Source organism: Ceratotherium simum, chromosome 2 (genome assembly GCF_057802395.1).
Source record: "Ceratotherium simum simum isolate JZ-2026a chromosome 2, ASM5780239v1, whole genome shotgun sequence".
Lineage (NCBI taxonomy): Eukaryota > Metazoa > Chordata > Mammalia > Perissodactyla > Rhinocerotidae > Ceratotherium > Ceratotherium simum.
In genome coordinates, this window is record NC_141901.1 from 71,786,704 (window position 1) to 71,801,627 (window position 14,924).

Genomic DNA, 14,924 nt, shown 5'->3' on the forward strand with positions numbered 1-14,924 from the left:
GGCTCTGCTCAAGTGTCACCTGCACAGGAGGCCTTTTCTGACCCTTCCTTTTAGAAAGCCCCTTCCCAGCTTTACTTTTCTCCACAGCATTGATGACTGTCTGACATCCTAGGCGTTTCATATCTTTATTTGTTTTTGTTTGTCTCCCCACACTAGAACGCAAGCTTGATGCTTTCTGTCTCTATTTCCAGTATTCATAACAGTGCCTTGGCACGCAATAGATATTTGTTGAATGAGTGAATGAATAGTTGAATAAGTCACTGTACCTCAGTTTGTTCACTAATCAAGTGAGGTAAACGACATCTGTGAAATACAGACGCAGGCAGCCTAGCACCAGAGTCCTCTGATGACTGCATACTGCTTTGGTACAAGGATCAACCAGGCGCTGTTGAGGCAACGATGAAACAGACCAACTCCTGTCCTCACACGTGGAATGAGAGAGACAAGGGGACAGATACAGCGCCGTGGGAATTCAGAGATTACGTCCAGCTTGGGGGAAAGGGCCTCCTTTGTCCCCCTTCCCCACTCCCTGCCCATCCAGAAGTTCTCCCACACACACACCAGGGCAGGGCCCACGATCCCTGTCCCAACTATTCTGTATGCCCCATTGTCTTCTATCCAATGACCTGCTCTTAGCCAGGTGCTAATGTCTCCTGATTTGGGTGTATGCTACATCTCTCCTGCACTCTAGATTTTATCAAGGATGTCTAGAAATGAAGCATCTTAAACCAGTGTGTGGGATTTCAGGCCCAGAGAACCTTTTTATATCTTCCTGAATTGACTCTTAGAAGGTAGCTGCTACTGTGTCCACAGTGAGATCAATCAGCTGCTGTGTCTTCACTCCCTTGTCGTTCAGGGCTGGCCACTTTTTCAGAGACTGCAAAGAATCTTCTCTGAGGCTGTCCTCAGTAACAGGAGAGAGCAGGGCCAGGTGGAAAGAAACCAGATGACTTTAAAGATGTTGTTTCTCTGATTTTTTTTTAAAGGAAATGCTTACTGTACACATGAGAGACTCCAAGGCTGAAAGATGCTGTGGCAGTTGAGATGCACCTGGGAGCTCCTAACTGTTCCCTGCCTCTGCTTCAGGGGGCGGGACAGGCAGCCATTGCACACAGCCCGCCACAGCAGACCAGACGAGAGCGGCTAGTCAAGTCCCCGTGCCTCGAACCTCGTCTCCTCCCCCACCAAGTGTTCTTCCTCTCCAGGCAGAGGCTTTCCTGGTCTGTGGTATCACCTCTGCCCTTCCCACCCCAGGACTAGGACTAGGCCCCTCCTTGGTATTTGCTATACCTCTTCCTTCAAGGCACAATTGTGTGTGGACCTGCCTGAACCCGACCAGGCTGACTCTTCCCCGTGGGTAGAAGAGATGATGTCTATTCCCCACTGCCCTGCATTGTCACTTCCATTTTGTATGTCTCAAGGTCCAGCTTCTTCCCTTGTTCCCTTCACTGGATTGGGCCAGCCACCCTCCATTTACAAAGAGAGAGTTTGTAACCTTTGGTGCATGAATAAATGTTCGTCTCTGCACCTTCCTTTCTCTCAGATCAGCTTCTGGTCAGGCTTAGGCTGTTCAGCCTAGAGAAGTCCCTGAGCCTCGTGCCTCTCCGCCACCTCCTCAGCCTGGCTGGGCTACTGCCAAAACTGCAGAAGCAAACTGCCAGGAGAGGAGGTGGAAAACCAAACAGTGGCGAGTCGTGATGTTAAGCATAATTTTATAAATATGAAGAAAAATGTCATGCCTTTCCCTGCCAGTTAACTCTTAGTCAATTCAAAGGCTAAGGCCAGGTCCAGCTCTGCCCTTTTCTGGCAAACTGCTTTCCAGTTGTGCTTTTGGAGGGATGTTCCTGGCAGGCAGCTTCCACCGGCCAGTGCTGGGATTTGAGTAATCACAGGCCCAAGTGGGGTGTGTGGGAAGGTGTGTTGTTTGGTCTGGCTCACAGCCCTTGACACTGTAGCTATTTTAAGCAGATCCCACAGCCTTTCATTCACTTCACTAATTTCTCTAAAATAGAATTGTTTATTTATGGGTTAAAATTGGAGAAGCTGCTTGTTCATCACCAAACTGCTCTTTGGTGAGACTGGAGACAATGCATGAACGAGGGCCCAAAAGGGCTCAGCACACACTGAGTGCTCAATCAGTGTTAGCTAAAAGAGGCATTATGCATTGCATCTCTGAGTCGCCAGAACCAGTACAGGCCACTCCAAAGATAGTTATTGACTTGATTGTTCCTTCCCCTGCCTCAACTTCTCATCTGCACTCCAGTTCCACATTTCCACTGTCTATATGTATTCCCACATAAACGTATTGTTTGAGGTGATGGCCGGACAGTCTATTTCCTAATTTCTGCCAGTGGTGATAATTACACTATTTGTTGTTGTTGTTGTTGTTGTTGTTGTTGTTAGTAGTAGTAGTAGTAGTATCACATACCCTAAAATCTCAGTGGCTTGCAACATCATTTCTCACCCATGCTACATGTCCATCAAAAGTTGGCTGCTGCTCTGCCCTACATTGTTTTTACTCTAGGCACCAGGCTGAGGAAGCCACTTCTATTTTGAACATTGCTGATTGTTATCACAGAGGGAAAAGTGATATGGTGATGACATGCTGGCTTCCAAAACTTCTGCCAGGAAGTGATATACATCACTTCCAGTTACATTTTATTGGCTGAGATAAGTCACATGACTAAGACTCCCCCAGGGAGAGGCAGTGAATAGTTGGAAACATAGTACTTACTTTGTGCCAACAACTATTCTAGTACATTTTTTAAATAACAGCTTTATTATGATATAATTCACATACCATAAAATTCAGCCTTTAAAGTATACAATTATATAATTTTTTTGGATATGCATAGAGTTGTGCAACCATCACCACTAGTGATAATGGTTCACATCAATTTCAAAATATTCACATCAATTTCAGAATATTTTCATCACTCCATCAAAAAAAACCCATACCCATTAGCAGTCACTCTCTATTCTCTCCTCCCTCAGCTACTAATCTACTTTTTTTGTCTATGGATTTGTCTATTCAGGACATTTCATATAAATGGAATTATACAATATGCGACCTTTTGTGTGTATTTCACTTAGCATAATGTTTTTGAGGCTCATTCATGTTGTAGCATGCATTAATACTTCATTCCTTTTTTTTCTTCTTCTGAATAATATTCCATTGTATGGGTATCCCACATTTTGTTCATCCATTCATCAGTTGATAAACATTTGGGTTGTTACCAGTTCTTTGCTATCATGAATGATGCTGCTATGAACATTCATGTTCACATTTCTGTGTGGACATAGGTTTTCAATTCTCTTGGGTATATACTTAAGAGTGGAATTTCTGGGTCATGTAGTAACTCTATGTTTAACATTTTGAGAAACTGTCAAACTGTTTTAAGTGTGTGCAGTATTTTACATTCCCACCACCCATGTATGAGGGTTTCACTTTCTCCATATCCTTGCCAACACTTGTTATTCCACCCCAACTTTTTAAAATTGCCTTCCTAGTGGGTATGAAGTTATATCTCATTATGGTTTTGATTTGCATTTCTCTAATGTCTAATGATGTTGAGCATCTTTTCATGTGCTTATTGACCCTTTGTGTATCTTCTTTGGAGAAATGTCTATTTAAATCCTTTGTCCATTTTTATTTGGGTCATTTGTTTTTTTATTGTTGAATTGTAAGAATTCTTTATATATTCTGCATACAAGTCCCCTATCAGATATATGATTTGCAAATATTTTCTCCTATTTCATGAGCTATCTTTTCACTTCCTTAAGGTGTCATTTGAAGCACAAAAGTGTTTGATTTTGATGAAGTCCATTTTGTCTGTTATTTCTTTGGTTGCTTATGCATTTGGTGTCATATGTAAGAAAGCATTACCTAGTTCAAGGTCACTATGTTTTCTTCTAGGAGTTTCATAGTTTTAGCTCTTACATTTAGGTTGATGATCCATTTTGTATATGGTGTGAGGTAGGAGTGAAGTACTTTTTTTAATATAAATCTTTTATTTTGGAATAATTTCAGATTTACAGAAAAGTTGCAAAGATAGTACAGAGAGTTCCCTTATACCCTTCACCCAGCTTCCTCTAATGTCTAACATAACTATAGTACATTTGTCAAAATAAGAAATTATTAATGGTATGATAGTTTTAACTAAATTACAAACTTTATTCAGATCCCACCAGTCTTTCTACTAATGTCCTTTTTTTTTCTGTTCCAGGATCTAATCCAGGATACCACATTACATTTAGCTAAGTACTTTTTGTATATTAAGTCACTTAATCCTCACAACAATATAAATACCTTCATTTTACAGATAAGAAAATTAGGGCATAAGGAGCTTAAGTAATTTGCCCAAGGTTATATAGCTAGTAAGTGATGGAATTTTTCTCATCTTCATCATCAGTTCCAAATTCTAGGTAATTACACTACATCCTCCAGTTGCGTCCCGAGAAAGATGCATGGGAGTTAAATGTTGTGAGATGTTGCTAGTCTGAAAATGATTTTATTCTATGTGATTGATAGGGCAGAGACTGCCTGGTGTCCCCCAATATCTTTGGGTTCTGAAATTTCACAATGGTGTCCCTTGATATGGGAACTTTTTGCATTTATTGTGTTGGGCCCTCACTGGATCCTTTCAACAGGGAGACTTAACGTCCTTCAGATTGGAAATATTTTCTTACTTCTGTAATAATTTCCTTTCTCATTCTATTAGTGAGATGCTGGGGCTCCTGGATTGCTCTTCTAATTTTCCTGTCTTTTCTCTCCTGTTTTCCTTGTTTAGTTAGTTAGCTAGTTGTTTATTTTTCAAAATTGGGAATACATGTATACCCAATTGTTATGTGACCTGATTTTTTAAACTTACCTTTTTCTACGTATTTTGATGGCTGTACATCATATGAACATTCTTTAATTTAATTAACCAATGCCCTATTGTTATGCATGCATTTCCTGTTATTGCCATGAACCTGCTTGAAGTAAGTTGTAACACGTCTTTATTTCCTTATATTACTAAAAGCAGAATTCCTAGATCAGAAGTTATGTATATCTTAAGTACTTTTTTCTGATACATATTGCCGATTTACCCTCCACAAATTAACATTCCCATTAGTAATATGAAAGAATGTTCATTTTCCTTATAGAATATACTTTTGGAAACAGATAAGCTTATTTAAATTGAAAACATATATTTATTATAAATGGAAACTTGGTGGTGTTGAATACATTTGGGGGAAATTTCCCTCTCTAATCTGAGAGAGAGCCAGCCCTGGTGGTCTAGTGGTTAAAATTTGGTGCTCTCACCACCACGACAGAGTTTGTTTCCCAGTCGGGGAACCACACACCACTCATCTGTTGGTCGTCAGACTGTGGCAGCTGCATGTTGCTGTGCTGCTGAAAGCTATACCACCGATATTTCAAATACCAGCAGGGTCACTCATGGTGGACAGATTTCAGCGGAGCTTCCAGACTAGACAGACTGGGAAGAATGACCTGGCCACCCACTTCCAAAAAAATTGGCCATGAAAACCCTATGAATAGCAGCAGAGCATTGTCTAATATAGCACCAGAAGGTGAGAGGATAGTGCAAAAAAAGGTTGGGCAGGGTTCTACTCTGCTGTACATAGGGTTGCTAGGAGTCGGAATAGCCTTGATGGCACTAACAACAACAAAATCTGAGAGAGAGCTTCATAGATTGTAGTTACAACATATATTATCACTATTATGCTTCTAACCATCCTTAGAATGAATACTCTGGATTACTTATAGAGTTAAATTTTCTCTGGCTTAACTAAGAGCATCCCTGTCCTAGAGCCGTAATACTTAGGAATTAGATTAGGGCTGTCAGAGCACTAAGAAGAGTGAGGTGGCTGAGAGCTTTCAAACATCTGGTGATTTATCATCAGCGGAATTTAAAATAAACTGCTTTGCATGTAGAAAACTCATATCCAGTTTTCACTGAAAATGAAGGTGTCACCTTGCTCGTACGTGATTTGTCAATGACTGCTGGGTAGCCAAGAAAACCTTAGTAGGATTGATGATGAAAAACCAAAAACTGGAATGGCTACCTAACCCTTATAAAATTAAAGATCTTCTGTAACTTTTCTTTGCCTCAAAAGCTATTGCTGAAAAAAGTCTTTATTCTTTATAGAGACATCCTGAAATACTTACAGAAGAAATGATATGATATTTGGAATTTACTTCAAAATAGTCAGGTGGAGGAGGGGAGTAGTGGGTGGGGAGATAAATAAAACAAGTTTAGCCATAGATTTACTGTTGAAGCTGGGTGATGGGTACATGGGGTATATTTTACTATTCTGTCTCTATATGTTTGATATTTTCTAGGAAAACAAAACAAAAACAATAAAACCTCATTTTCTATGAACTTCTGGGAGAAACTGAGTCAGGCCATTAGATTTGGCACTTTGAACACAGTCTCCAAGGCAAGATGATGGCGGGCATCCCAGATGTGAGTTGGCTCGTAGGAGGCTCACTTGACTTAACTCTACAAACCATGGTCGATGGTCTAGATTTTTGTAGCTCCCAAGCCAATTTCTAACCAGAGCTCAGTAATGGTCTCCCACTTTCAGCAACTGATTAAAAAATACAAATTCAATAAAGCACCTGGGATGCTGGTAATATTCTAGATCTTCACTTGGGTGTATTTCTGTGTAAAAATTAACCAAGCTGTGCTCTTAAGATTTATGCACTTTTACGCTATGTAAATTATACATCAATAAAAGTTTATAAAAGAAAATAAACTTTATTTCTAGAGCTGTTTAAGAATTGCTGTGAATTACAAGCCCTGATCCTTATAAACAAGAGGTATTATTCTCTCTACAGGCATGATCAGGCTGGCAGAAGAGCAGCATTCATCTCATCTTTTAAAAAGCCAGCCTGAATAAAAGACCATCTAGTGTTTGTTTATTATAGGGGGAGCATCATAACCAAAGTGGTAAGAGTCTGGGCTTTAATGCCAAATCCACTTAGGTTTGAATCCCATTAAGTAACTGTAGGACTTTGGGCAAAGTTACTCTCTAAGCCTCAGTTTCCTCACCCATAAAATAGGAATAATAATAATAACACTGCCTCCTTCATAGGGTTGTGGAATTCCATGAGATAATATGGGAAAAGAACTTGACACAACCTCATAGTCCACAACCAATAAAAATTAGTTATTAGCTTGACTGACAAATTTCAAGCCTGGGTTTTTCAGGCTAATATTGTACATAAGGACTAGGCAGACTTTAGACATGACTTGTCTATTGAAAGCCAACATTACACTTTTGATTGCTTTGGGCTTTCTCAGCCTCTAGGTCTGTTGGCAGGAACTGGTTACGGGGCCAACTGCACAAGTTCAACACAGATACACTCTATCCTGCTGCTGCTATTGATGCTTATATTAACCTTAAAGAACCTGAGAGATAAAACAGTTTTTGTAGATGAGACAACTCCTTTCTGTTGTAAAAAACAGAAAGGCAAGCGTTGCAGTATTCTATATGTGTGTAAGATGATTCTTAGTATCTCAAACTCAGAGCTCCTGCTAAACCCTCTTGGCTCATCACTGCCAGAAAGGTTGGATATTTCAAAATAAATTTACATTTGGTAAGTATCTGGTAGGTATTTGTCATCTTTTAACTGGTTTATAACTTTATAACACTGTTATATAAGTTACTTTGTTTAATTACCTCCATGTACATCACAAATATTTTATCCTGGAGGGTATGGCAGGAAGTAGCACTACTCAAAGTTATGACTTGTGGGGGTGCTTAATTAAGATTTTATTTTGGTGCTAATATTAAAAAAAGTTTATATCAATGTTATGTTAGTGTTGAATCTAGTTGGAATTATTTGGATGATCATTGTACTATTCTTTAAACTTTTCTGTGTGGAAAATATAAAGTTGGAAAAATATTGTTTTGGCCATGTTCTATGGATGTGACCTTTTATGATCTCATTTGTGTGCTATGCAGACTCAAAACAATTTCCTCAGGAAAGGTTACACCTGACTTTGGTTTTCCCATGTAGGTGAGAAGAACCTTTAATACAGCCAGCTGTCCTTAGGTACCTCAGCTTTCATAATAGGTCAAACTCTACCCTTGAATTGTCCATTAAGGCATATGGGTCTGCATTTAGACAACTCAGAATAACTGCATTCCAGGATTTAGCTGGGAGTATAATCTCATCTTGTCCAATATTTATTAAAAACTCAGTAAGGAGAAGCAATTTTCAGGGAGGATTATCTGAAGTATACATCAGCTTATGCACTTTTTCAGACAGCCTAGTCTAAAACATATCCATGGATTAAACCAGATCAATAGACAGCTGGTACCTTGCTAGACAGTGCCGTAGTTTCCCAAAGTATAATTTTACCAAATTGTACTTTTGTGTGATGGCAACAATGTATATTGAGTGTTGTGAGAAACAGCAACTTTTGTTGCATCTATCTTAAGGATGTATGAGAACATTGTTCATTTCTATCACATAATAACCACTTTTTGGGATCCCAGAGAGAAATATATCTGATCTTGGTACCAAGAAAAGTTAATAGTAATAGTTAATCTCAAGTTTGTGGTAAGAAAGAGAGAGGGAGGGAGGGAGTGAAGGGAGGAAGGGAGGGAGGGAAGGGAGGAAGGGAGGGAGAGCGGGAAGGAAGGAAGGGAAAGGAAGAAAAGAAGAACAGAAAAAAAGACAAGAAGGAAGAGGAAAAAGAAAAGAAGGAAAGGAAAAAAAGAAAAGAAAGAAGGGAAAGAAAGAAAAGAAGGAAGCGAAAGAAAGAAAAAAGAAGGAAGAAAGAACAAAACATTTCCACCCACCCACTTTGATTCCTTCCTCAGAGAATCCTACACAAATCTTTGGGAAGTTTTTGTTAGGTGCGTGATGGAATATGCCAAAATCATATGCCTTTCTACAATCCAAACTGCAAAATGCTTCCCAAACCAGAAGCAAAAATGTCTTTGTGCAAAAAGTAAATCACATTCTTTTGCAAGTGGTTGAATATTTTGATGCTCCAAAATCCTAATCCAAGATCCATATCATGTGAGTTTCAGATCTGTAGCAGAAACTGTGCAATGTGCTGACTAGTTGTATCTGTTCCCAGAGAAACAGAACTAATAGGATATACGTATACATATATAAGAGGAGATTTATTATAGGAATTGGCTCACACTATTATGGAGGCATAATCTGCAAGCTGTAGAACTAGGAAACCAACGGTATAATTCAGTCTGTTCAAATGCCTGAGAACCAGGGTAACTGATGGTATAACTCCAGTCCAAGGCTGAAGGTCTGAGAACAGGGCGGGGGGTGGGGGGAAGGATATGGCGGGGAGGGGGCGCTGGTGTAAGTCAAGGGTTCTGAAATCCTTAGAACCAGGAGCTCCAATGTCCGAGGGCAGGAGCAGATCAAGACGAGAGAAGATGGACATCCCAGATCAAGAAGAGAGAGAGAGAGAGAGGGAGAGGGAGAGGGAGAGAGAGAGAGAGAAACCTCGCTCTCACAGACACACCCAGAAATAATGTTTTACCAGCTATCTGGGCATCCCTTAGCCCAGTCAAGTTGACACCTACAATTAACCATCACACTGGTCAAAAGAAAAGTCCCTGTATGCCAGGCCAGATGGTGTCTCAGACAGCTGGGATAGGAGGGAAATATTCTTCATGCATTAGTTTTTTCTTTTTTTCACCTTCCCTGCTATATTCACTTTTCAGTGGGTGGAAGGAGAGCAGAGACACACCCCCCCAGATTCCTCTCTGTACCCCACACAGAGCATAATGCATGACATTCAACCAATGTCCAATGAATATTTGTTGAATTAAACTGAATTGTGCAACTGAGTCCACGAACCCCACCCTCCAGCACTGGGCCTTTCCATCCTTCAGGCCTCAATGGCTGCTTTTAAACTCAGCCTCCACACTGGTCACCCTGATTATATCCTGAGGCAGAGTTCATTCTGGTGCTATTCCTTGTGTTACCCTGTTGCCACCAGGATGTTCTGCCTTCCAGTACTGAACAAAGAGACTGGGAGGTGCACGAGTAAATCCCTGATTTGCACAGAAGCCCTCCTCATTCTCTCATCGGATAAGGATCGGGGGTTATGCGTAGGGATGTGTATCTGTGTGGTGGGTGAGTGTGTTTTAACAAAAGCTCATGGTGTCCCCTGCGGCTGAATTGGCCCTTACCTGACAACAGGAACAGTTAAGAATATTGTAGGAAGAGGCAATGATCCTTGGGCACGTCACTACCAGCCTCAGCCCCAATGAACTTCTCAATTTGATGGGGACACAGATGGTGAGAATTGGAAGTGATCTTGGAAAGCCCAGACCCCAAAGGCTTCTGTGGGAGATGAGGCCTGTGAGCCAGCGAAGGGACCCTGGGACTCTCAGGAGGTCGGTCTGACTGGGGATGTCAGAAATCCATATTAAAATGCTTCCTGGCAAGTCCTGGGCACTGCCCGCAGTGTGCCAGCTACTGCTCCCACACTGTGAGGCCCTGGGCCTACCTCCTGGAGCCCACCCAGGGTCTGCAGCCAGGCTGGACTGGGTTTGAATCTGGGCTCTGTCCTTCTCTGGCTGTGCAATCTGGGGAAGTCTGACCTCTCCAAGTCTATTTCCACAGCCTGTTTCTTGGGATGGTTAGAGATAATGTATACAAGGGCCTCCAATAGTGCCTGGTGGATAGTAATAATAACTATATTAAATAACTTAGTACATGCCTACTCTATGCTTCACATCTGTTAACATGTTGCATCTGTGCAGTGCAACAACCTATGACGTGGATGCTATTATTGTGATCATGTTTACAGATAAAAAACCTGAGGGACAGAGAGGTTAAGGAACTTTTCTAAGGATAATAAATGACAGAGCCAGAATCTCCAGACTATGGAAATCAGGCTCAGAGTCCATGCCTTTTATTACTGTATTCTTTTGCCCCTCAGTTACTGTGGTTTTTATAATTTTTCTTGGCAGGGGTGTAATTATTACACTCATTTGGGAAAATAATTTGTCAATATGTGTTCATAAACTTTAAAATGTTCTTACCCTTTGATGTAGTAATTCCACTTCCTGCTATCAATCTTAAAGAATTATACATAAAAACCCAAATGCAGTTAAAAAAATCAAAGCATCATTTATAGTAAGGAAAAAGAGAAACGATACAACTGTTCGGTAAAAGGTGAACAAAAAAATAATCATAGCATATCATCTAAATGGACAATTATACAATATGATTGTAGTATGCAAAATATACATCTAGACTCTTTTTTTTTAAGATTGAAAAAAGCAATCAGATTTTACTAGTGGTTAAACTAAGGTGGTGGGATATGGAAGTGTGTTTTAGTTTTTGTTTCACCTACTTTACAAATGTTCTATCATCTAGCCATGGCACGTTCAGCAACTTACTCACTTGATGCTGTTTTCTGGGCTCGTGACGAGCAGCACACCAGGTAACTCCACACTGCCGGGGTGATTGATTAGAAGCTTGCAGCAGAAGGTGAGGGAATTTGTTCCCTCTCCTCTACCAATAAAACTTAGTCATTAGCATGATCTCCCCCATCCTCATCACCTCCCAAGCCCATGACAGGCACTTGGCTTTTGGCTCAAGGCTTTTCCTCCCTGTGCTGGATCAGTGTGGTTTCGAACAGACAAGATTTGGAGTCAACAGATTTGGTTGGGTTAAAAAAAAACTGCTAGTTATCAGCGCCTGGGCTTCTTAAACCGCTGGTGTCCTCATGCAGGAAACAGAAATGACTCTAACGCCTGCCTCAGAGAGCTCCCAGCCTTTCCTTCTCCTCCTTGAGGCCAGCACAGCGACAGAACTACAACACCCAGTGGGCTGCATCTGCCTACTACTGGTTCAGGCTGTCTGCCCAGGGATTTGCCTCTCAGGGAGAACCTGGGGGTATTCATGTGGGCTCATCCTCAGCCAGCATGAGGTTTCCAGGAGCCTCAATTCCCCACTTAGCTCTAGGTATAGGGTCAGACATTCCCTCCAGGGGTGGTGTGTTTTGTGAATAGTTTTTAAAAGTTACAATACATAGGCTTTACTGTTTTAAAATGAAGTGTTTCCTCTGGGGTTAGGGTAAAATGATCACCAAACATCCTGGAGGAAATGATGAAAAACTCAAAAGAAAAATAATTTTACATTTTCTCTCTCGTTACATTTTCCATTCACCAACTAAAATCTACTCCTTTTTTTTTCCATAAATGTTCATGCTGGGTTTGTTTCTATGAAGAGTCATCTCATGCAGCCCACTCATAAGATGACACTTTATGCAGTCAATCTGTTCTTAGGAACAATGTAAAAATATATACATGGTGAGGTTAACAATTTTCTTATTTGAACTCTGAACACCAAAGCTGACAGCCCCCTCCCTCTTCAGATGTTTCAAATCCTTTACGTAAAAGTTTAATTTAAATTTTTTATAGTAATAGAATGTATTTTACAATGTGACAAGATTTAAATATATCTGTCCCAAAATGTTTATTAAAAGAAAATAATGTTTTTCCTCATGTTTGAAAAGGTTCTGAATATTAATATAAGATTGGGTTTTACTCATAGTGTAAGTCTTAAATTAATTTGTTTATCTACAAATTTCTCTTTTACCCCATTTCCCAATTTTTGCGTATGTTGGTAAAAAAGCATTACCCACTTTCCATAAATGATGATACCATCAAATCTTATTCTGACTTAGAGTGTCATTTGAACTTTATTTTGATAGCCTGCTACTTGTAAGAGTAGAAGGGAGACAATTATATTACCTAACAGTTGAGTTAAGGCATCACACAATTATCACTCTGCATCTATTTTCCTTGAATTCACACAATTTAGAAAGAAACATATAACTCTTATTTCCATCTGACTACACCCAGCAAGACACCTAATCCAAAGGCAAAAATTAAATAGTTTCTTAACCCCATGAGGACGAAACGATGGCAATATGACCATTGTGGCCAGAGCAAATACTTCTTGTGCATAAAATAAAAACTAGTCCTGTGTCTGGTCTTTAATCAAGGTCTAACTTTTCCATAGAAACTTTATAATCTTTTAACTGTTTGTTAAGTGATATGAATTCTTTTGGCTTATGCATTACATAAACATGCTACCCAAAACACTTTTTCTGGTATCAAGGGACATAAAAATAATCATTGTTGGATCCAGGAATTCCACTAAAAATATATCCTAAAGAAACAATTTAAAATGTGGGCAAAGCTATATCCAGAAAACTTTTCATTGCATTATTTAAAATAGTAAAAAACGAAAACAAGCTAAATACTAAGACAGGAGTGATTGAGTAAATTATAGTAATCTAGTGATAGAATCCTTTCAATAGCTATTAAGAATGATGAAAGATAATGTAAAAGTGAGGAAGATGATTGTCATGATTTTTACTAAAATGCTTTTTACTATAAAAAGTTTTTTGTTCGTGGCCGGCCCGGTGACGCAAGCAGTTAAGTGTGTGTGCTCTGCTGCGGTGGCCCGGGGTTCTCGGGTTCGGATCTCGGGCACGCACAGTCGCACCGCTTGGCAAGCCATGCTGTAGCGGCGTCCCATATAAAGTGGAGGAAGATAGGCATGGATATTAGCCCAGGGCCAGTCTTCTTCAGCAAAAAAAGAGGAAGATTGGCAGATGTTAGCACAGGGCTGATCTTCCTCACAAAAAAAACAAAAAAAGTTTTTTGTTCAACCAAAGAAAATCTGAAAAATAAAAAGACTAGAAAGAAGAAATATTATAATATTCAGTGAAAAAAAGCAGAATACACGTTTGTATCTATGATGTGATTACAATTTTTTTTTTTTAAAGAAGCAGAGCAAAACTACTGGAAAGTTGTTTTACTGGGATTTCTTCTTTTCTTTCTTTATCAAATTATACCTAATATAACTTAGAATCAAAAATATATTTTAAAAATAAAGCACCACCTTCTTATAGATGACAGCTTTTATGTGGCTTATAGAGGAGCCTCATGCCCAGTCCCATCCTGTGATTTTTTTTTTCTTTTTACTGTGTTTTTTAAACATTGATTTTACTTTCAGTGTGTCTCCCACAGCTACTCTTTAGCCAATAGTTCATGGTATTTGACAAATGGGAGGCATTTCCTGTTTTAAAGATGGGTAAACTAAATCCTGAAACAAATTATTTAACTTCCCCCCAAATAAACCCATAGAATAACTAGAAATGAAAATAGGTCCCTGATTCATTTTTCCCTGAACTTTGACGTTAAAAAAAAAAAACAACCCAAGTCCCTGCATGTTGCTGTAACGAAGTTTACTTATGCCAAGTTGAAAAATTTGAAGCAGGGCATGGAAGAGGGAGGTTAAACCTAGGACACCCTCACTGGGAGCGCTCTTCCATTCTTGGCTCCCAGAGGAACCCGTGAAGAGTGGAAATCAAAGGTCTGCCCCACGGTCTTGCAAGGTAAGTAGATATTCTGACTTCACAGGTGAGAAACTGGGGCTGGGTGAGTTGAACTAACTTGCTCCAGTTCGCAGGGCTAGTAACTGGCAGAACAGAGATTGATACCCGCTGTCTACAAAAAGCCTGGACTCTTTCCCCGCCTAGTAGTATCGCTGTGAGGATCAAATGAGCCAAACATTACAGAAATGTATGCTGGAAATAGGAACATCACCCCTCTCTGGGGTTTCAGCATCACCCACTCTTCCTATGCGTCTCCCAAGTAGAACAGCAATGGTAACTGTAAAGCTTTGTGAAAAAATAAACAAGAGACTAGTAACATCCTGTTACAATTTTCTTTTTTAAATGTCTCAAATCTTCTGTTGTAGGGAAATTCTGATCTATGAGATGCTGCTTGAAATAAATGGGCCACTGGCCAGAGCTTGGAAGTGTTTGCCATATGAAGAAGGTCATTTGTTATTTGGCATCTACAGATACCTTATTATTGTTATTCAATAATGATTAGTACAT

The 14,924-nt window shown here is 39.8% G+C and overlaps 1 protein-coding gene across 1 annotated transcript in view; it reads left to right on the forward strand.

Annotated features, from left to right (window-relative positions):
* Positions 1 to 6,208, forward strand: part of EVI5 (ecotropic viral integration site 5) — a 241,607-nt gene extending 235,399 nt beyond the window's left edge. Inside the window, exon 20 of the mRNA XM_087447490.1 lies at positions 987 to 6,208. Within this exon, the coding sequence (XP_087303616.1) occupies positions 987 to 1,043 (57 nt within the window). The 3' untranslated portion in view covers positions 1,044 to 6,208. The remainder of the gene's footprint in view (positions 1 to 986) is intronic.
* The last annotated feature ends 8,716 nt before the right edge of the window (positions 6,209 to 14,924 follow it).